A 22,113-nucleotide genomic window follows, 5' to 3' on the forward strand; every position below is an offset into this window, starting at 1 on the left:
GCCCTTCACCGTGGCTGTCTAAACTTATGCCAGTTCAAATGAAAGAAAATATCATTTCAAACCCACGCCGCAGGTGCCCACCAGCCACATGTGGCCGAGGCCACACTGGCCACTCAGCTGGAGCACAGTCCCTTCCATATTCGCTTAGAGTGCTGACAGATCGCACTGCCCAGGGGTCTGCGGGGGCCAGCAGGGCAGGGGAGGCTGGAACCCTGACGCAGCTCCACGGTTGTGCCCTCCCAGGCCAGCCCATCAACCCCCACGACCGCATCTACCCCGAGGAGATGATTCAGACGGGCATTTCTCCCATCGATGTCATGAACAGCATTGCCCGTGGCCAGAAGATCCCCATCTTCTCAGCAGCCGGGCTGCCCCACAATGAGGTGAGAGTCCAGCAGGGCCAGCAGGCACGACTGACCGAGGGGCAGGGACAAGCAGAGGCGTGGGTTGCTGGGCTGGCAAGGAGGGCTGCTGGGCCCAGAAGGTGCGGTGCTCAGCCAGGTGGCGCAGGGCTGCACAAGACCTTTCTAGACCCTGTTGCTGCCCATTCACATCTTTACACCACCCTGGGTGAGTGGGACACTCATGGCTCAAAAGAGCCCCCCATGTGGCCCCCCAGAGTTGAAAGCCCTGCTCGCTGAGCTCCCAGCCTCCGAAGTCGCAGCCCCTCCACCTCTCTGGGCTCAGATGGGCCCCTTAACCAAGGCCTAAGGGGGAAACGTCTCTGTCCCTCACCCTCAGCAGTGCTCAGCGGGGTGGGCCTCCCTCTCCACCCTTTCTACTGCAGATTGCTGCCCAGATCTGCCGCCAGGCTGGGCTGGTGAAGAAATCTAAGGCTGTGCTGGATTATCACGATGATAACTTCGCCATCATCTTTGCGGCCATGGGGGTAAGGGAGGCGGGGCAGACTGGCCAGTTCTAGAAGCTTCACGCAAGCAGCGGCCCTGTGTCCCTTGGTCCCTGGCGCAGCCTCTTCTGATGGGGGAGGCATGGTTCTTCTCCTTGAGAAGCTGAGTCTGGGGTAGTCTGATGGGAAAGGCAAGAGCCTGATTGAAGGGTGAGAGCGGGCCCAGGGACCAGGGCAGGGCGTCCTTCAAGGCACCCCAGAGGCCGCAGCAGCTATGAGATGGGTCCAGGGTAGGCTGGAGGAGGAAGCCAGCATACGCAGGGAGACAGGGCAGCTTCAGGGAGGGGATAGGAGCCCTTGGAGGTCTCTGCAGCTGGTCATGGAGGGGTAGGGATGCAAGGAGAGAGTTGACCCAAAGAAATGCGAACTCAGGGGGACATGATAAGGCCCTCCCAAGCCCCAAGGTCACCCCAGAAACTCTGGCCCCTTTACCCTCAGCAATTATCATGCAGTTAGTCCGCAGGTTGGTTCTGAGGGGAGCTGGGAGGTGCCAGGCCCCGCCTGCTCTGCTGGGCCCCACCTGTCTCCAGCCCGCCCTGCTGTGTGTGCAGGTGAACATGGAGACAGCCAGGTTCTTCAAGTCCGACTTTGAGCAGAATGGAACCATGGGGAATGTCTGCCTTTTCCTGAACTTGGCCAACGACCCCACGTGAGCCCTTCCCATGCCCAGACTGCCCCCTTCCATGTCCCAAGGGCTTAGGGTGTCCCCAGAGGCATGAGCCAGAGCTGGGAGAACACTTCCTGGTTGTGCAGAGGAGGAAATCCAGGCCTAGGAAGGGCTAGGGACAGCTTACCAAGAGACCGGGACCCACCCTGACCCCACCTGCCACCTGCAGCCCCTCACTCTTCCCCAGCCTGCATCACGCCACTGTCCCAAGTTAAAGCCCCTTATTCGTGGGCTAATTCTACAAAATCACTAGAGATATCATTTTCCTAAGTCTTTTATTTAGGAAAAAATTTGCTATTTAAAAGATTTAGAAAATGGACCTGGGCGTGGTGGTGCACACTTATAAGCCCAGCGCTTGGGAGGCTGAGGCAGGAGAATCGCACGGGTTTGAAGCCAGCCTCAGCTACTTAGTGAGGCTCACAGTAACTTAGTGAGACCCTGTTTCTAAATAAAATATAAAATAGGTCTGAGAGTATAGCCCAGAGGTAGAAAAGCACCTGGGTTCCACCCCCAGTACCACACACACACACACACACACACACACACACACACACACAAAGATTTAGAAAATGGAAGTTTAAGCCAGGTGTGGTTGCACACTTGTAACCCCAGCATTTGAAAGGCTGAGAAGGAGGATCGCGGTTCGCAGCCAGCCTCAGCTATTTAGTGAGGCCCTTTGCAACTCAGTGAGATCCTGTTTCAAAATAAAGAATAAATAATAGGGCTGGAGGGTGTAGATTGGAGGTAGAATGCCCCTGGGTTACATCCCTAGTACCACCAAAAAAAAAAAAAAATTAAATCTGGGAGTCAGATGGGTGGATGAAAAGAAAATGCTAATAAACTATCTCAGGTATTGAGGGTACCCCAAAAACCAAGAACAGAATTCTAGAGGCTATGATGATATTATCAAGGGGAAGACCCACCAGCCCAGAGTCCAGGGACTGAGAGTGCCTGGTGCCAAAGCGCTGTTCAGGAATGGGAAGGGCAGGCCAGGTATAGTGGCACACGCCTGTAATCCAATTACTAAGGAGGCTGAAACAGGAGGGTAGCAGGTTCAAGACCAGTCTCATCAGCTTAGCAAGTCCCTCAGCAACTTGCAGAGACCCTGTTTCAAAAAGAGCTGGGGATGTAGGTCAGAGGTATAATGTCCCTGGGTTCAATTTCCAGTACACACACACACACACACGAAGGGCAGACATGGGAATGGACTGTGTGCACTAAGTGTGCTCAGGAACAGTGAGAGGGACGATGAGTGAGAGAGAATCCCGAGGACATGGAGCGCAGGGAGCCCTGGTAAGAGGGGGCCACTAGAGCAGACACTTGTGCCCCCCACCAGAGTCCCTCACCTCAGCCCACGGTGGACAAGTCCACCCTCATGCCCATCAGATGTCGCTGGCCCTGCCTGGCCCTCTCCTACCCAAGCCCCCTCCTGGCCTCAGCCTCTGCCCCTCCCCTACCTAGACAGCAGGCCAGGGGTCTGTGGGACTTAATAGAAAGTGCCCACTGAGCCAGGGGCTGGGGTAGGCGCTCATCTCATCCATTCCCCTGCCTCTACGCACAAGCCAGCTTCGTAGTTCACCCTGCACTCAGCCCTGGGGCCACGAGGACACAGGCCAGGAACTCCGGGCTCCCTAACACCAGCCTCCTCGCCTCCAGGATCGAGCGGATCATCACCCCGCGCCTGGCGCTGACCACCGCTGAGTTCCTCGCCTACCAGTGTGAGAAGCACGTGCTGGTGATCCTGACCGACATGAGCTCCTACGCAGAGGCCTTGCGGGAGGTGAGCTGCCAGGCTCAGCCCTGTCTTGGATCAGGGAGTCATCTTGCTAAGAGCGCTCACCCGCCCAGGCCTGCCTTGCTCCTGTGAGCTCCAGGGCTCAGCTGCAGCCTGGCCACCCCCTCCTGCCCTCTACTGCACTCCTCTCAAAGCTACTGAGCCCTCCCAACCGCTCTTCCTCCTTTCAGCCTCTTGCCTCCTTTCTTTTTTTTTTTTTTTTTTTGGTGGTACTGGGAGTGGAACCCAGAGGCTTTCTACCTCCGGGCTATACTCCTAGACCCACTTTATGTTTTATTTGGAAACAGGGTCTCACTAAGTTGCTGAGAGCCTCACTAAGTAGCTGAGGCTGGCTTCGAACCTGCGGGATCCTCCTGTCTCAGCCTCCCAAGCGCGGGGATTACAAGCGTGCGCCACCACGCCTGGCCTCTTGCATCCTTTCTTATCCCAACGCCCCTGGATCTTGCAGGTCTCAGCTGCCAGAGAGGAAGTTCCTGGGCGCCGAGGCTTCCCCGGATACATGTATACAGACCTGGCTACCATTTATGAGCGAGCCGGTCGTGTGGAGGGCCGGGGCGGATCCATCACACAGATCCCCATCCTCACCATGCCCAACGACGGTAGCCTCCCCAGGCCCCTTCCCTGCAGAGTCCCCCCCTCCCTTGCCCACCTGGACACCACACAGCCCTGCTGCCTCACACAGATGTGCGCCAGCCCTGCTCCTAGCAGGGTAGATGCTGCCCTCTCCTTCACACCTGATTCCACCCCTGTGGCTCCAGGAGGGGACTAGAGCCTCAGTGACCCTGAGTGGGTAGAGACCTGGACTCCACCCACACTGAGACCACTGCATCTTCTTGTAGATATCACCCACCCCATCCCAGACCTGACGGGCTTCATCACAGAGGGACAGATCTACGTGGACAGACAGCTGCACAATAGACAGGTACTGCTCCCTCCCTGCCCGCTTCTGCTCTCCCTCCCAAGGACATGAAAGAACAGATGCCCACCATCTCCCCTCCATAAATGAGCAGGGGCTATAGCCTTGGCCACCGACTTCTCTGTAGGAGGAATGAGATGTGTTTCCTGAGGGCCACAGGGGAGGGGAGACACGCAGTGTGGGCAGGAGGGTAGTACCCAGGGAAAATAGCCCACAGCCCAGGTAGCATCCAGCCAACTTGGCTGGGGGACTTTGAGAAAATAATCCCATCTCTCAGAGCCCGGGTCTTCCCTGAGATGGGGATAGTAATACTTAACACACTGATGCATTGTGGAGCATAAAATTAAAATTCTTTATGTGAAGCATATGGAAAGTGTGTAGCAGGCCGGGCGTGGTGGCGCACGCTTGTATTCCTGCGCTTGGGAGGTGGAGACAGGAGGATCGCGCAGGTTCGAAGCCAGCCTCGCTGGCTTAAGAGACTCTGTTTCCAAAAACAAAATAGGCCTGGGAGTGTAGCCCAGAGGTAAAAGGGCCTCCAGGAACCCCAGTACCACCAAAAATAAAAAATAAAAAATAATTAAGTGTGTAGCAGATGGTAGATAGGAGATAAACACCAGTTCTTTTGGTAGGTAGGAAACAAGGGGTAACTGACACAGAGAGAGTGTGACCAATGCACCACAGGGTCAGAAATGTGTCTGCCCCATTCATCGGTTGAAGGCCACACCTATGATATTTCCCTCTTTGCCTAACAGGCTGTTTCTTTGCAGCATTCTCTCTCTCTGTCTCTCTGTCTCTCTGTCTCTCTCTCTCTCTCCCCCCACCCCGTGTGTGCGTGCGTGTGTGTGTGTGTGTGTGTGTGTGTGTGTGTGTTTACTGGGGATGGAACCATCCAGGGGCATTCTACCTCTGAGCTACACCTCTAGCCCTATTTTTTATTCTTTGTTTTGAAACAGGGTCTCACTGAGTTGCAAAGGGCCTCACCAAGTAACTGAGGCTGGCTGTGAACCGTGATCCTCCTGTCTCAGCCTCCCAGATGCTGGGATTACAAGCATGTGCCTCCACACCCAGTTTGCAGCGACTATTAAGTTTCAATCTAATTTTTGTCCAATTAATCAAATATGTTGAAGAAGGGAGCCATTTATGAACTAATGTCATGTCATCTTCTTCCCGCCGCATCCTGCGTAGAGCCACGTGTGTAGACAGACACCTGCTCTAGACTATAGGGGAGGTAAAACAGGGCGGGGTGTAGCCGCTGCCTCCTCTGTAAGATGAATGAAGAACCACAGGGAGGGACACAAGCGCTGGAGCAGGAGAGGAAACCTGGGTCCTGCTGTCTGCCGCTCTCTCCCCCAGGTCTACCCCCCCATCAACGTGCTGCCCTCCCTGTCCCGGCTGATGAAGTCCGCCATCGGGGAGGGCATGACCAGAAAGGACCACGGAGATGTGTCCAACCAGCTGGTAAGGAGGAGAGGACCAGAGGCCGGTGGGTAATCCGGTTTCAGAAGCTGGAGGTTTGAGCCCCAGTGGGATGACAAGCTTTTCAAATCCTGGCCAAAGTCCTCCGCGGAAGAGAGGAGAGTCCCCAAGGGCAGCCGGGTTGGGGCCCCCGGGCTTCCGTGGTCAGCCCGTGGTGACGGCCGCCGCCTCTGTCCGCGCCTCCAGTACGCCTGCTACGCCATCGGGAAGGATGTGCAGGCCATGAAGGCCGTGGTGGGGGAGGAGGCGCTCACCTCGGAGGACTTGCTCTACCTGGAATTCCTGCAGAAGTTCGAGAAGAATTTCATCAACCAGGGTGAGGCGGGGCGGGCGGGCGTGGACGGCGACCTCCCCGCCCTCCCCGCGCCGCCCTAAGACTCCTGCTCTGCGTCCAGGCCCCTACGAGAACCGCTCGGTGTTCGAGTCGCTGGACCTGGGCTGGAAACTGCTGCGCATCTTCCCCAAGGAGATGCTGAAGCGCATCCCGCAGAGCGTGATCGAGGAGTTCTACTCCCGCGAGGGGGCGCCGCAGGACCCCGTGTCCGACACCGCGCTCTGACCCGCGCCAGCCCCGCGCCCAGGGCCGCCCACCCCTCCCCGCCGGCGCCCCCACACCGACCTCACCGCGTCCGCACCCACCTTCAGCCCGGCGGGCTATGGGGCCCCCAAGCTCCGTCTCTCTCCCAGCACTAAGAAAGAACAGAAGGCGGTTAAGCTCTGACTCACTTATTTAATTTTTAAATTAAAAAAATTAAATTAAAAAATTTTTAAGTGTATGGTTCTGGGACCTAACACAGAGCCTCATGCATGCTAAGCGGGAGCTCCTACCACTGAGCTACACCCTGAGCCCTGCATTTTTATCTTAAAAGCCCCCAAATAAGTAACTGAGATGAAATTATCTTAGGTGAAAACACGATTAGTAAGAAATTGATCATTGTCAAAGGTGCAAATGATGGTATGTGGAATCGATTAAACTATTCTTTCTCTTAAAAAAAAAAACAGTTGTGTCAATGTCTTAACAGCCGACAACAGAATTCCTCTTAGGTAGAGAGTTATCTTTATTGAGAAATGTCGTGACACAAACATATCAAAGCCAATCACTAAGCCAAACATGAGGAGGAGGGCAGGGGAGGGAGTGGCTGGGAATTGGGGAAGGGCTAAATCAGTGATGTGTGCACCTATGCCTCCACCATCTTGTACTCCCTTAAGATGCATGACTACAGTGCACGGACAAAAAAAAAAAATTTTTTTTTAAATGTCTTGATAAATCTTGGGTAGGACTTGAGCCCAGGGCTCGGCGGGGCTGAGGAGCGGAGAGAGGGTGGGCTGCAAGGGGCAAGCCACAGATGATGTGCTTGACCTTAACCTGCTCTGCCCCAGAGATGCTGGGAGGAACTTGGTTTGCTGCAGACAGGAAGGGAGGAGAGTTGCTAGGGAGGTGGCCCAAGGGATATGAGAGAAAGAGGGTGCAGAAGGCAAAGGAAAGACCCCTAATTAAAAAATTGGTGAGGAGCAAACTAAAATCCAAGATGTCCGAGGCACCTTTAAAAGTGGCCGGCTCTTCTGTGATGTCCTCCCCTCTTCTCTCTGTCCCATCTAAGAGGAAATCACGGATGCTTCTTACAGGGAAAGCTTGGCGTGGGAGGAGGGAACTTCAACAGAGAGATGTGTTTCATTTCAGATCAGTGTGTAGAGAACTGGGTCAGAATTCTTGGGTTAAGAGTTGGCCCAAAGGAGACCCTGAGGATAAAATTCCCACCCCCAAGACAATTCACAGCCACCTTGAGGAAACTGTAGCTGTCCACAGGGCATAGGGTTGTTGTTCCTATTTAATAATGGCTTTAGTGATACATACTTCACACACTCTACAATTTACCTACGTGTGATAGTGTAATTGAACGGTTTTTAGTATATTCACAGAGTTATACAATAATGACCACACTCAGTTTTAGGACATCTTTATTACTCCAAAAAGAAATCCTGCACCCTAGTCATGACCCCTCAACCTCGCCCTATCTGCTCCTTAGCCCTACACAACCAATAATCTCCTTTCTATCTCTATGGATTTGTGTATACTGGACAACCCATGTACATGGGATCATATAATACCTGGTTTCTTGTGACTGGCTTCTTTCAACCACTTTCAAGCTTTATTCACGTTATAGCATGTATCAGTACTTCATTTCTCATTGTTGTCAAATAATGTTTCATAATGTGGAATCAAACTTTTTGCTTACCCATCAGTTTCTGAGTCATTTCCATTTTGTTATAATCAATAACGCTGCTGTGAACATTCATGTACAAGATTTTTGGGGTTTGGGGGTTTTTTTTGGCAGTACTGGGGATGGAACCCAGGGGCACTGTACTGCCAAATGACACTCCCAGCCCTATTTTTTAGTCTTTTTCTATCTTTGCAACAGGGTCTCACTGAGTTGCGAAGGGCCTTGCTAAGTAGTTGAGGCTGCCCGAAAACCGCAATCCTCCAGTCTCAGCCTCCCGAATACTGGAATTATAAGCATGCGCCACCACACCAGGCCATGAACAAGTTTTTACGTGAATAAATGTGTTCATTTCTCTTGGGTATACACCTAGGACGGGAATTGCTGGACGAGCTGGCAGTGCAGTTTAACCATTGGAGAAACCGATAGACTATTTCCCAAAGTGGCTACAACATCAAAAAGTATCAGCAATGTATGAGTTTCCAATTTCTCCACATCACCAACCCCCTATTATTAGGTATTTTTTAATTACAGCCATCCTAGTGGGTATGAAGTGGTGTCTCCTTGTGGTCTGAATTTTCATTCCCCATAAAGCATCTTACCAGGTGCTTATTAGCCATTTGTATATCTTCTCTGGAGAAATAATCTATTCAGATCTTTTGCCCATTGTGTGTGTGTGTGTGTGTGTTTGTGTGTGTGTGTGTGTGTGTGTGTGTGTGTGTGTGTGTGTTACTGGGGATGGAACCCAGGGGCGTTCTACCTCCGAGCTACACCCCCAGCCCTATTTTTTTATTCCTTATTTTGAAACAGGGTCTCACTGAGTTGCAAGGGCCTCACTAAGTAGCTGAGGCTGTCCGCAAACCACGATCCTCCTGTCTCAGCCTCCCAGATGCTGGGATGACAAGTGTGCGCCACCACCCCCACTTTTGCCCATTTTTAAATCGGGTTAGTTGAGCTTTTACTATTGGAGATGTTTACATATTCTGAACAGACGACCTTTACCAATGATTTGAAAGTATTTTCTCCTGAACTCAGTATCGTTCTTTGACTTTCTTGATGGCATCCCTGGAAGTGCAAATGCTTTAAATTTGGATTGTCTTTTTTTTTCTTTCAGTGTCATATCTAAGAACTCATTGCCTAATCCAAGATCATAAAGATTTATGTTTGTTTTCTTCTAAGAGTTTTATAGTTTTTACTGTTATGTGTTTCACCCATTTCAATTTAATGTTCGTATATTGTGCAAGATAGGGGCTCGACTTCATTCTTTTGCATGTATTTATTTGATCCTTTTGTTAGAAATACTGTTCTTTAAATATTTGGCCTGAGCTTTTCTTTGTGAGTAGTTAATACGACTGTCGCTGCTGCTGCTGCTACTACTACTACTGATTGAGTTTCTTTAGTTGTCATAAATCTATTCAGCTTTTTTATTTCTTTCTTACATCCCTCTTGGTAGACTTGTGTTCTTATAAAATTGTTTCCACATTCTCAAAGTTATCTAGGTTTTCGGCAACTAAAGGTTCATAATATGTTCTTGTAACCCTTTTTATTGATGTAAAGTATATAGTAATATTCCCTCTTTCATTCCTGCCTTTAGCATATTTTAGTAAACTTTTTTCTTGGTTGATCTATTTAAAAGATTTGCAAGCCGAGCGTGGTGGCACACGCTTGTAATCCCAGCATTAGGGAGGCTGAGACCAGAGGATCGCGGTTCCCTGACAGCCTCAGCTACTTAGTGAGGCCCTCCGCAACTCAGTAAGACCCGGTTTCAAAATAAAGAATAAAAAATAGGGCAGGGGGTATGGCTCGGAGGTAGAATGCCTCTGGGTTCCATCCCCAGACCTGCAAAATAAATAAATAAATAAAAGATTTGCCAATTTGGTTGCTCTTTTTTTCTTTCTTTCTTTTTTTTTTTTTTTTTTTTTTTTGGTGGTACTGGGGTTCCTGGAAGCCCTTCTACCTCCGGGCTACACTCCCAGACCTATTTTTACATTTTTATTTGGAAACAGGGTCTCCTAAGCCAGCGCGCGTGGCTGGCTTCGAACCTATGCGATCCTCCTGTCTCTGCCTCCCAAGCACGGGGATTACAAGCGTGCACCACCATGCCCAGCAAAGTTGGCTTTTTAAAAAGAGCAACCAAAGCTGGGCGTGGTGGTGCACGCTTGTAATCCCCATGCTTGGGAGGCAGAGACAGGAGGATCGCATAGGTTCGAAGCCAGCCATGCGCGCTGGCTTAGGACACCCTGTTTCCAAATAAAAATGTAAAAATAGGTCTGGGAGTGTAGCCCGGAGGTAGAAGGGCTTCCAGGAACCCCAGTACCACCAAAAATAAATAAATAAAAGCCAACTTTTGGATCCAGGGGTGGTGGCGCACACTTGTAATCCCTGCACTTGGGAGGCTGAGACAGGAGAATCGCACAGGTCCGAAGCCAGCCTCAGCTACTTAGTGAGGCTCTCAGCAACTTAGCGAGACCCTGTTTCCAAATAAAATATAAAAAGGTCTGGGAGTATAGCCCGGAGGTAGAAAGCCTCTGGGTTCCACCCCCAGTACCACCAAAAATAAATAAATAAATAGCCAACTTTTAATTACATTGATCTCTCTCTCTCTCTCTCTCTCTCTCTCTCTCTCTCTCTTTCTCTCTGTGTGTGTGTGTGTGTGTGTGTGTGTGTGTGTGTGTGTGTGTTACTGGGGATTGAACTCAGGGGCATTCTACCTTTGAGCTAGATTCCCCAAACCTATTTTTTTATTCTTTATTTTGAAACAGAGTCTACATTTCAGAGGACCTCACTAAGTATCTGAGGCTGTCCCTGAACCTCGATCCTCCTATCTCAGCCTCCCAAGTACTGGAATTACAGGTGTGTGCCACCACGTCCAGCTGATTTTCTCTATTGTTTTTGATCCTCTTGAGGTATTTTTTAATTTCCCTTGTGATTTCTCCATTGACACATTTGTTATTCAGGAGTATGTTCTTTGATTTGTACATATTTATGAGTTTTCCAATTTTATCCCATTGTGGTTGCAACTTGCCTAATACCCCTTTCTCCATGTTTCACTTCCAACCTATTTATATCTTTGAATCTAAAGAGACTCCTGTAGGTAACACATCATCAGGGTTTTTTGTTGTTGTTGTTGTTTTGTTTTGTTTTTGTGGTACTGGGGATGGAACCCAGGGGCATGGTACCTCTGAGCGACACCCTCAGCACTATTTTTTGTGTGTGTGTGTGTGTGTGGTACTAAGGTTCCTGGAAGCCCTTCTATCTCCGGACTACACTCCCAGACCTATTTTATATTTTTGAAACAGGGTCTCTTATGCCAGCACAGATGGATTCGAACCTGCGCGATCCTCCTGTCTCCGCCTCCCAAGCGCGGGGATCACAAGCGTGTGCCACCACGCTCGGCTATTTTTTTTATTTTATTTTGAAACAGGGTCGGTCTCACTGAGTTGCAAAGGGCCTCACTAAGTAGCCAACACTGGCTTCAAACCTGTGCAACCCTCCTGCCTCAGCCTCTCAGATGCTGGGATTACAAGCGTGCGCCATCACGCCCTATCATCATTGGATATTGATTTTTATCCAGCCTGACTATTATTACTGATAGGGTGTATACCTGCTGTTTTTAATTTTCAGTATATGTTATGGATTTTTTGTTTATTTCTCCTTTAATGCGTTATTTTGGATTAAGTGAATATTTTCTAGTGTAATATTTAATTCCTGTATTTGTCACTGTACTTTAGTTGTTTTCTTAGTGGTTGCTCTAGAGCTTACCAAATTCATTTTGGCTTATCAGAATCTATTTGAGATTTAGAGTAGCTTAACTCCAACGTTATTGGAACGCTGTTCATTATATATATATATATATATATATATATATATATATATATATATATTTTTTTTTTTTTTTTTTTTTTTTTTGCAGTACTGGGGATGGAACCCAGAAGCATTCTACCTCTGAGCTACACCTCCAGCCCTATTTTTTAGTCTTTATTTTGAAACAGGGTCTCACTGAGTCGCAAAAGGCCTCGCTGAGTAGCTGATGCTATCCACGAACCCGGATCCTCCTGTCTCAGCCTCCCGAATGCTGGGATTACAAGCGTATGCCACCATGCCCGGCTCAGGTAGGAATTCTTAAAGTGGCTCTCAGTCCAGGGTCTACATGAGAATCACCTGGGGAACTTTATAAGCTGCCAATGATCAAGCCCCCAAACACATCAAGTAATCTAAATCTGTTAGCATAAGTGCCTTGTGTTGGTCTTCCCCCTCCCGCAGGTGATTTTAATACACAGTTACAAAGCACTGCCATAAAGACCACAAGATAGCCAGGCATGGTGGTGCACGCTTGTAATCCCAGTACTTGGGAGGCTGAGACAGGAGCATCCAGGTTCGAGGCCAACCTTGGCTACTTAGCCGAGGCACTCTGCAATTTAGTGAGACCCTGATTCAAAATAAAAAATAGCCAGGCATGGTGGCGCATGCTTGTAATCCCTGCACTTGGGAGGCAGAGACAGGAGGATTGTACAGGTTCGAAGCCAGCCTCAGCTACTTAGTGAGGCTCTCAGCAACTTAGTGAGACCCTGTTTCCAAATAAAGTATAAAATAGCCCAGAGGTAGAAAAGCCCCATTGTTCCACCCCCAGTAACACACACACACACACACACACACACACACACACACACACACACACATCAAAATAAAGAATAAAAAATCGGGCTTGGGGTGTAGCTCAAAGGTAGAATGCCCCTGGGTTCAATCCCCAGCGCCACAAAACAACAAAAAACCCATAAGATGCCCCAGTGAAGAGAATGAGGAAGGACTTGAAGAAATTTGGAGATGCACTCCCCATCCTGACACATTCACAGGGTCCTGGTGTCACAGTTAGAGCCCCAACACCCTGGAAGCAACAGTTTTCCACAGAATCCTCCCAGTTGCCAGGAAGACCTCCAACTCTGTCTCTGAAGAGCATCATTGCTTAACCTTAATTCAAGCCAGCTGCTAAGGCCCTATGTGGGCAGAAGGCCAGCATGATTTGCTAGTTCTGAAGGTTCTTGCTAGGGGTGCTCACTCCTCATCACTGGGGTTAGAGGGAAGGTGGGCTTGTGGAGGTTTCCCTAAAAAGGGGGAAAGGTGCTTCTGGCTTCTGGGTGGAGAATCTGTTTTTTCTTTTTTGTTTGTTTGTTTTTGTTTTTGTTTCGGTACTGGAGATGGAACCCAGGGGCACTCTACCTCCAAGCTACACCTCCAGCCCTATTTTTTATTCCTTATTTTGAAACAGAGTCTCCCTGAGTTGCAGAGGGCCTAAGTAGTAGTTGAGGCTGTCCACGAACCGCGATCCTCCTGTCTCAGCCTCCCAAATGCAGGGTTCACAAGCATATGCCACCACACCCAGTAAGAATCTGTATTTTTAGCCCCTCCGTGCAGGGCACTGTGATCTTAGGGGTTTTCCCTCCTCTTTCAGTTTTCCAGGGAAAATACTTGGAATGTTGGTGGTAAGATGGGTGGCAAGGCCAGCCCTCCAATGAGCTTGGCATCAATTTACTTAGAAGGGGTAAAAATGTGGGCGACTCAGGAAGACAACCTGATTCAAGCCTGGCTACTACATATTGTAAAATAAAATCAAAAGACAAACTAAGAAAAATATTGGCAACAATATAAAGGGTTATTATGCTAATAAGCTTTACAGATCAATAAGAAACAGATTAAGCCAGGCATGGTAGCATATATCTGTAATCCCTCTCAGTTACTTGGGAGGCTAAGGCAAGAGGATTGAAAATTTGAGGCCAGCTTCTGCAACTTGTGAGATCTGGCTTAAAATAAACAAATAAGCTGGACATGGTGGTGAATGTCTTTTTGTGTAGCCCGGAGGTAGAAGGGTTTCCAGGAACTCCAGTACCACCACACACAAAAAAAAGTTATTTAAATAATAGCATATATGTAGAAAGTCTTTCTCTGATTGCACGGTTCTCACTTGTGCACTGGCTGCCTCTGAAGTAGAAACCATGGTCCCCATTTTGCTGAAGCAGAAACCGAGACACAGAGGTCGATCAACTGGCCCAGAGCCATTGGTGTGCAGCCAGATCCGGCTTCCCTGCGGGGAAGGTGGAAGCGAACGGAAAACCTTTCTGGAGAGCAGTTTGCAAGTCCGTATTGACACATTCCCTTCCACGTGGTAATCCGGGGTTCCTCCCAAGGACAACAGCCAGAGCTGGGCCATTTGCTCTCCCCGCGCAAGTGGCGGGCTTTATGATGCGGACCGCGGTTGCATCATAATGCCTATTTCCTTTGTGGAATGGCTAGGGGAACCAGCTCACAATGTAACACTAAATGAAAAGAGATACAAAATTGTGTGGGGTGCGCGCGTGTATCTCAGCAGCCCGCGATTTCCCTGGGCGGCGAGGTGGTGACACTTAGTTTCTCTGTTTGCTGCTACTGTGATGGGAGCAGGAGTCCGCGGCTGCGGGGCGCGGAGTCTCCCGGGCGGTGAGCCTGGGCGGCGCGCGGGCTGCCCCGCAGCTCCCGGGCTCAGTCTCCGCCGCGGGCGAGGCGACCGCACCCGAGGGCGCCCTGGAAGCCGCGGCGGGGGGCGGAGGGGCGGCCCAGCCCCGGGGGGCGAGGGTCTCGCTCCGCCCCGCGCGGCTCGGGGCTGGCCGCCGGAGTCGCGGGATCGCCTTCTCCTCGGAGGAAGGGGGAGACTGCGGCGGGGCGCAGCCGGGCGAGGCCCCGCGGGGCTCCCTGCCGCCGGCCCGCGCCCCCCGGAGCAGCGGGCCCGAGGCGGGCGCGAGCGAGCCGGCCCCCGCCGCCCCGCGCCGCTCGCGCGCGTCCCACGCCAGCTCCGGCATCTCGGACTCGTGGGAGCTCAAGGCTTTCAGGGGCCGCTACGAGCTGTTCGCGGCCGCCGCGGGCAACGTGGAATGGCTGCGGTTCTGTCTGAACAGGAACCACGCGGAGATCTCGGCCGACGACAAGGTATAAACCTCGGCGTGCTGCGCGGCGGCGAGGTCCCCGCGCCGTTCCCGGGAGCTCCGCGCTGCGTGGAGCCCCGCCGCGGGCGCGACCACGGTGCGGGGGGCTTGTTTGCTTTCCCTGCGGCCCACGGCGGGCCAGGGAGGCCGGGCAAGCTGGCTGCACACCCGGAGTGGGAAAGGGCCCCTTCCAGGGGCATAGGCAAGAGGGGAAGGGCACCCCCGAAAAAACGCTTTTTAGGCTGGTTTGTGGACCCTGGAGCCCCGGCCCTGCTCAGCCAGCCGCCTCCTGCCCCACTCTGGACACGCAGGGCTTCACTGCCATCCACTTCGCAGCCCAGCGGGGCAAGCTTGAATGCCTTCGGGTCTTGGTAGAGGAGTACAGCTTTCCTGTGGACTCGCCCACCGAGGGTAACCAGACCCCCCTGCACCTGGTCATCCACAGGAGCAACAAGACCAGGGCCCTCCCCTGCATCCAGTACCTGCTCCAGAAAGGGGCAGCCATCAACACGTGAGTCCTGCAGACAGGAACTCCCTTTCCAGGCAGGCAGATCCAGGCCGGACAGGGAGAGAGGCTGTTGGGGACACAGGTGGTGGTGGTGGGGGGATTTGGGGAGAAAGAGAATCAGGGGTTTTGCAAAGTTTAGGCAAGTCATTCAACCTCTAAGTCTCAGTGCTTTGATTTCCAAACTCATGTGTACACCTGGGAACCTTAAAAATACCAATATCCAAAGCCGGCCGTGGTGACGCAGGCTTGTAATCTCTGTGCTTGGGAAACTGAGACAGAAGGATTGCACAGGTTCGAAGCCAGCCTCATCTACTTAGTGAGACTCTCAGCAACTTAGTGAGACCCTGTTTCTAAAAATATATATAAAATAAGTCTGGGAGTATAGCTTGAGGTAGAAAGCCCCTGGATTCCATCCCCAGTACCACCACCACAAAAAAAAAAAAAAAATCCGTGCTCCAATCCCAAGGTGATTTATTGATTGATTGATTGATTGATTGATTTTTTGGTGGTACTGGAAGCCCTTCTACCTCCAGGCTACACTCCCAGACCTTTTTTTTTTTTTTTTTTTAAACAGGGTCTCTTAAACCAGAGAGACTGGCTCAGAACCAGCGCAATCCTCCTGTCTCTGCCTCCCAAGCACAGGGATTACAAGCGTGCGCCACCACACCCAGCCATCCAAGATGGTGATTTTTAATGGGTCTGTGGTGTGGCCTGAGCTTTGGAAGTCTTAAGAAATCCCCACATGTTCCAATTTGTAGTTAAGTTTGGGATGACAGCGCCTGTCACATAAGACTACATTGATAATGGAGAAGACGCAGGGCATTCACGAAGGAGGCTGTGTTCGTTCGTACCATCACGGAGCCAGTGAGCACAGAGTTGCTGCCGAGTACCGAGTACCACAGTGAACACACAGAGAGCTCCCTGCCCTCAGAGCGCTGACCTCCCACTGCAGGAGTACTCAGTAAATTAGCAAATGAATGAAGTGGACAGAATTCTGACTGGGCCCCTGCAGTGACATTGCAGACCAAGGGGTGGAGAGTCAGGAGGCGAGGATGATCTATTTTGGAAGAGGAGATCACTTCCAAGGAGGTGACATGTAAACCGCAATCTGAAGATTGTGTGAGCCAGCCACACAAAGAACCAGGGAAAAGTGTTGCAGGCAGAGGGGACATCACACGCAAAGGCCACGTGTCGGAAGAGCGTGACCGCCGTCAGAGGGCAGGGTCAAGGAAGATGCAGGGCTCAGGTCTGCAGACCTTGAGCATCATGGCAAAACATGGGGAAGGCGAGAGGGTGGCTGGCTTGAGAGTAGATGAGACAGACTCAGAACCATCTTGGTGGCACACGCTTGTCATCCCAGCATTCGGGAGGCTGAGACCTGGAGGATCGCGGTTCGCGGACAGCCTCAGCTACTTAGTGAGGCCCTCTGCAACTCAGTGAGACCCGGTTTCAAAATAAAGAATCAAATGCCCCTGGGTTTCATCCCCAGACCCGCAAAAAAAAAAAAAAAAAAAAAAAAAGGACCAACCCAGCCCCCTCCCAACAGGTTCTTAACTGCTGGTACCTCCTATAATCAGATGTTCACTGTTCACTCAGTCCAAACCCTCCTCTACAGTGGAGGAACTTGAGGCCCAGAGAGGGGAAGGGACATGGCTAGGGTCATGCTGGCAGCAGAGCAGAGTGTGGATGCTGGTGTGCCCACCTGCCTGATAAGCAGATGCCCTGTCTTTCCTTTCTGCCCTCTGCCCTGCCGCAGTCAGACATGCAATGGCTATACACCGCTGCACCTGGCGGCCCGCGAGGGCCTGCTGGGCTGTGTGAAGGTCCTGGTGCAGAGCGGTGCTGATGTTCACGCCAGAGACGCCTTGGGCTGCAAGGCCATCGACCACTGCAGAATCTGGAACCACCGCGCCTGTGCCCGGTGAGGGTGTGAGAACCGCCTCCCTCTCCCAGCCCTCTCCCAGGCCCTCAGCCAAGGCTGAGCCTTTAGGAGGAGGGTCTGGAAGCCAGATGTTGAGTGATAGCCTGCTGAGAAGGCCCCTGCCCAGAATCTCCCTGGCAGGGTTTTTTACCAGGATCCATCCCCCTTAGGTTAGACAGCACCCTCCTTCCTTGCTCTGGGGCCCCTGGCTCCTCAGCAGAAAAGTGTGATTGGGTCACATTCCTCTTCCCCTGGAAGGACCCTTGGATGGTGGGGAGCGGTCATCTTGTTCATCCCTACTCTGGCGGCTCCTCCCACCCCCTCCAGCCCTCAGTGGCCCCCAGCTTTCCCAGCCCTGGTGGAAGCTTAGTCTGTGAGATGACGCGCCCCCACCTTGGCACCAGGTTCTTGAAGGATGCCATGTGGAGGCGGGACAAGAAGGATTTTGCCCAAGAGATGGGGAAACTGAAGACACTCAAGGACCAGCTGATGCACATGGAACACAGCTACCTGATTGAACATCAAGTAAGGGGAGGTTGGGCTGGGCCGGGCCTGGATGTATACCGGGGTGGTGAAGAGTGGCTAGCAGCACTCACAACCAAAAAGAGCCCTCTCTCCCCCGCTGGGCTGAAATTCCTCCCTTGGGAGCCACTCCTTCAGATCCAGAGTCTTGAGTTAGGAAGCAGTTAGCTTAAGTGAGCAGTGCACCTCCTTGTGCAGAGAATCCCTAATGAGGCCAGCCCTGCCTATCACTGGGACTCACTGGTTAAACAGGTTTTCCTCCCAACACACACTTAGCACTCCCAGCTAGGCACCTGCTAGAGCCTGTGGGTCCAAAGACCAATGAGATGTGGCCCCCACCCAAGGGGCTTAAGGGCCAGTGATGTTCCCATGGGGGTGTGTCTCCAGAAGCAATACTTAAGGGATGTATCTTTATATATAAAGATAAAGAGCAGCCCTTGGCCATAGGAAGGAATAGGGAAGGGCTGACCAGGTAGAAAGCACAGTTGTGTGGAACGGAACAGGATTGACTAATGTGGGAATCAGGTGTGAGTTGGGGATTGACAAACTAGAGGCCTGGCAGGAGGTGGGAGGGGGGTCCAGGTCAATGAAAAACTTTGGCTGGAGAAGGGCAAAATCATTTATGATGCAAAAACAGAGACTCCAGAAAGATGCAGGAACCTCAAGCGATCCTGAAGGAGGGAGAGCTGCTGGGCCTGGTGCGCTGCACCTTCCTCTCCACTGTTCTCGCGCTGCTGCCAGCCTCACCCAGCCTCAGTGGCAGCATGTCCAGAGGAGGCAAAGTCCACCTGCTTCCTGTGGCCCTAACCCTTCCCAAGCACCCCCTGCAGATCTCCCTGGGGAATCTCGTTAGCCTCAATCAGATCGTGTGTCCATTCCTGTTCCAATGACTAGACCTAAAGGGAAGCCATATGCTGACTGACTTGGGTCTGAAGGCATTATGATGATTGGCTTAGCCTAATCGGAGCCTACTCCTGGAGCTGGGTCAATCTCCAAAGCACCTGAGTGCTGAGGGAGTCTGGGAGTGAGACAGTGGGACGATGGGGTAGGGAGGCTCGTTTCCAGTGGAGGCCAGGACAGAGCCTGACAAAAGCCTTGCTGTGCAGCCAGGGAGCCAACTGGCCGTATCCTCCCCTCTGTGACTTCTCGAAGCTGATCACTTCCAAGAAGCCTGTCCAGATTAGCTCTATCCGATTTCAGATCCACCAAACCTTTCTACTTTCTCCTTCTGGAGTTAGGGATGTAGTCTGGACTTCTCAGCTGCCTTTCCCCCCATCAAATCAGATTCTCTTATGGCAGGACATGTCTCCACTACAAATTGGGGGTTCCTTTATGGGGAGAACTGAGTCCCCATAAGGTTTGAGGCTTTCCGTAAAGCAGGGACTGTGTCCCTCCTTCCCTCCCCACGTTGGAGGCTCACTGAGGTCAGAGGGTCTATCTCCCCACCAGGCTGGCTGTCTTCCCCATGGGACAGACTTTGTCTCTCTCAACAGCCCAGGAACTCCTTTAGGGAAAGGTCGGTTATGCTATCTGAACCAGTGCTCTCATGAGGCAGATGCATCTTACATTAAACTCAGGGCTTCCCTGTGGGGAGAACTGTATCTCACCAGTTAGGTCTGAGGACCGAGCTCAGTGGCAAAGTGCTTGCCTAGCACGTGCAAGGCGCTGGGCTGAGTACCCGGTGTGGGGGTGGGCACTTGAAAACCTGAGATGTCCAAGGACTAGGGCCACAGGGACTCCTTCCATCTACACAGCAGAGCAGCCCTTCACCACACTCACCTGCCCTCCATTGTTGCAGAAAGAATGCAAACTTCTGAGAGAGGCCGATTTCAGGAAGTGGCTCCGCTCCAAGCTGCTTCACCCAAGTTGTTCCCAGGTCTCCAACACCAAGCAAGAGGAGGCTGGTGTCCCACTTGATTCCACTGCCCTCTCCAAGACCCCAAGACCCAAGAACTTCTTCCCCTCTGCAGAGGCACGCCTGCAAGACATGCTCCAGCCTATGGTGCCACCTCCCAAGCCCATCTACAGGAATCCCCAGATCAGCCGGCCGAAGATGTGGAACCTTAGTAATAACCCTTCCAGATCGCCCACCACTGACCTCAGGTGCCCGCAGGGGATCCGCCTGGGCATACACCCCGACCGCTCCTGGGAGCATAATTTCTGCCACTTCCTGGAAGTGATTCGGGCCCCTCACGGAGGTGCGCGGCTGCTCACTGAGGACGGCCACTGGGTGGCGCCCGTGCCCAAGCTGCCTTATGAGGTCATCCTCCGGGTGTTGCACCCAGGGACTCGGCCCTACAGGATGAAGGTGCCCCAGGGCTTTTATCCCCTCAGCATACTACGCACGCCTCAGAGGCGGCACTGGGGCGACAGTGTCTTCTGGACCGATGCTCTGGCCATGAATCTGTGTGACACATTTGATGAAACCTTCCTGGCTACCCTGGAAGCTCATCAAGGGCTCCCCTGCCTGCCCTCCCCTGAAAGCCCCCCATAAAGTTACTCTGGTGGCCTCTGCCTGAGGCAGCCTACTGAAGGCTGAGGTGTGGTGATTCCTGTCATGGAGGGGGGGAGAACCTATAGGCTTCTCACTCCCCAGCTCAAGGACAGGAAGCACCCCACATCCCCCCAAACCTAGACCCCAGGCCTCCTCCCTCTCTGCAAAAAAATATCTTGGCTCCTCCACAGAATCCAAATTAGGGTGGAGTCCCAGGATTCAGAGTGGGAGTCAGCCGCTATGCTGAGCCCTAGCAGTGTAAAAGTGACTGGTTCCCTACTGCCCCCTCCCCGGACTGCCTGCCCCAGCCCGCCAGGGGATGAGGCTTCCAGGGCACAGAGAGAGCCTGGCCTCTGTCCAGTGCCTCCCACAGCAGGTGCTATGCCTCACTCTTCACCTGCTGAGCCAAAGAGTAGAGGACAGCTGACATCACCCTGGCATGGGCTTCTCTGCTTCTGTGAGGCGCTGTCCCTTCTTCTTCCCTGTGAGCCGCAGTGAGGTTTCTGCAGTTCAGGGAGGGGTGAACAAGCAGCAATCTGGGGAAGGGGAGGAGCTATGGCTTTGATGTGAGACAAGAAAACGTCTGCACTTCTTCCAAGAAGCCATCGCAGGTCCCCCGAGACCTCCACAGTCCATTCATTAAACACCACAGTCCATTCATTAAACAAACATTTATTGAGTGCTTTGTGTGTGCCAGGTGCCAAGCCAGGCACGGTTGATACAAAAATTCCAGGACAGTCCCTGCCCTCAAGGAGCTTACAGTCTAGTGGGGAGACAGACCAGAAAGCAGGCAACTAAGCCCAGAATGATCTGTGAAGTGTGCCAGGGTGGCACTGCAGGACAGGGGACATCCTTGGAGTCTTGAGACTCAACAGAGAAAGTACCAAGGTGAGTGGAAGAACGGAGAATCCAAGTGGCGAGAGCCACGGCTCTCTGTGTACAGGAGCCTGGGACCCCATGTGCAGGACGGCAAGTGACAGGGCTGGAGTGGGGCCGGGGCCAGGGCCGGAATGCCCGGAGCTCACCAGCCATGCTGAGGGGTCTGGACTTTATCCTGGGAGCAGGTTTTAGGCCAAGGAGTGATTTGCTCAAATGTGCACTCTAGAACATCTCTGGCTGGTCAAGGGAAAGAGAAGCAACAGGAGGCTGTAGCAATAGACCAGGTAACAGCTGACGACGGTGGGAGTGGCTCCATCAGGAGCTGCAGGAAAATAGACTCGACAGTTCCTAGAAGTCAGGTGTGGAGAGCAGAAAGAGGAAGCAGGAACAGAGAGCAAGTATCCTGTCTGGCTCCTGAGTGATTTGGGGACCGAGGCAGATGCCCCAGAGGGGCAGGTTTGCAGAGGACAGCAACGAGTGCCATCTGGACCATGGACTGCAGTTATCTGTGCACCAAGAAGGCGGCTGTGCTTCAGAAGATCAGGAGGGATGCTGGGGCTGGAGGTTGACTCTCGGTCTCTGGACAGAGTCACAGAATTCAGCCGTCAGCATGCATGGGCTTCCCCAAGGAGCCCACGACAGAACCCTGAGGAACCCCAGTGTGCTTGGGGCGAACAGAGAAGTCTGCACAGGAGACTGAGAGGAGCAGCCAAGGAGGTAGAGGGACAGCCAGCCACAGAAGTGCCAGAGAAGTGCAATTCCAGAAGCAGGCCGCGGCTGCCATGCCACTGCTACTGAGACCCAGGAGGAAAAGCATGAAGCGTCTGCTGGACTTAGCCCCTGGTCACACTGGCGA

General features: G+C 52.3%; 2 protein-coding genes across 2 annotated transcripts in view; both read left to right on the forward strand.

Annotated features, from left to right (window-relative positions):
* ATP6V1B1 (ATPase H+ transporting V1 subunit B1) overlaps positions 1 to 6,320 on the forward strand; it is a gene marked incomplete at both ends in the record, with an annotated part of 29,153 nt that extends 22,833 nt beyond the window's left edge. Inside the window, 9 exons of the mRNA XM_080711839.1 lie at positions 244 to 383; positions 788 to 889; positions 1,459 to 1,556; positions 3,231 to 3,354; positions 3,818 to 3,968; positions 4,209 to 4,291; positions 5,639 to 5,743; positions 5,948 to 6,077; positions 6,157 to 6,320. Coding sequence (XP_080567965.1) covers positions 244 to 383; positions 788 to 889; positions 1,459 to 1,556; positions 3,231 to 3,354; positions 3,818 to 3,968; positions 4,209 to 4,291; positions 5,639 to 5,743; positions 5,948 to 6,077; positions 6,157 to 6,320 — 1,097 coding nt within the window. The remainder of the gene's footprint in view (positions 1 to 243; positions 384 to 787; positions 890 to 1,458; positions 1,557 to 3,230; positions 3,355 to 3,817; positions 3,969 to 4,208; positions 4,292 to 5,638; positions 5,744 to 5,947; positions 6,078 to 6,156) is intronic.
* Positions 6,321 to 13,970: 7,650 nt separating this feature from the next.
* Positions 13,971 to 20,378, forward strand: ANKRD53 (ankyrin repeat domain 53; the record flags this gene model as incomplete). The annotated part of the gene is made up of 6 exons (XM_080711392.1): positions 13,971 to 14,111; positions 14,416 to 14,937; positions 15,245 to 15,444; positions 17,198 to 17,362; positions 17,767 to 17,887; positions 19,683 to 20,378. The coding sequence occupies 6 exons, from the start codon at positions 13,971 to 13,973 to the stop codon at positions 20,376 to 20,378; spliced, it is 1,845 nt and encodes a 614-aa protein (XP_080567518.1).
* Positions 20,379 to 22,113: the final 1,735 nt, after the last annotated feature.

Source organism: Muscardinus avellanarius (genome assembly GCF_963383645.1).
Source record: "Muscardinus avellanarius genome assembly, chromosome: 15".
NCBI classification, from domain to species: Eukaryota; Metazoa; Chordata; class Mammalia; order Rodentia; family Gliridae; genus Muscardinus; species Muscardinus avellanarius.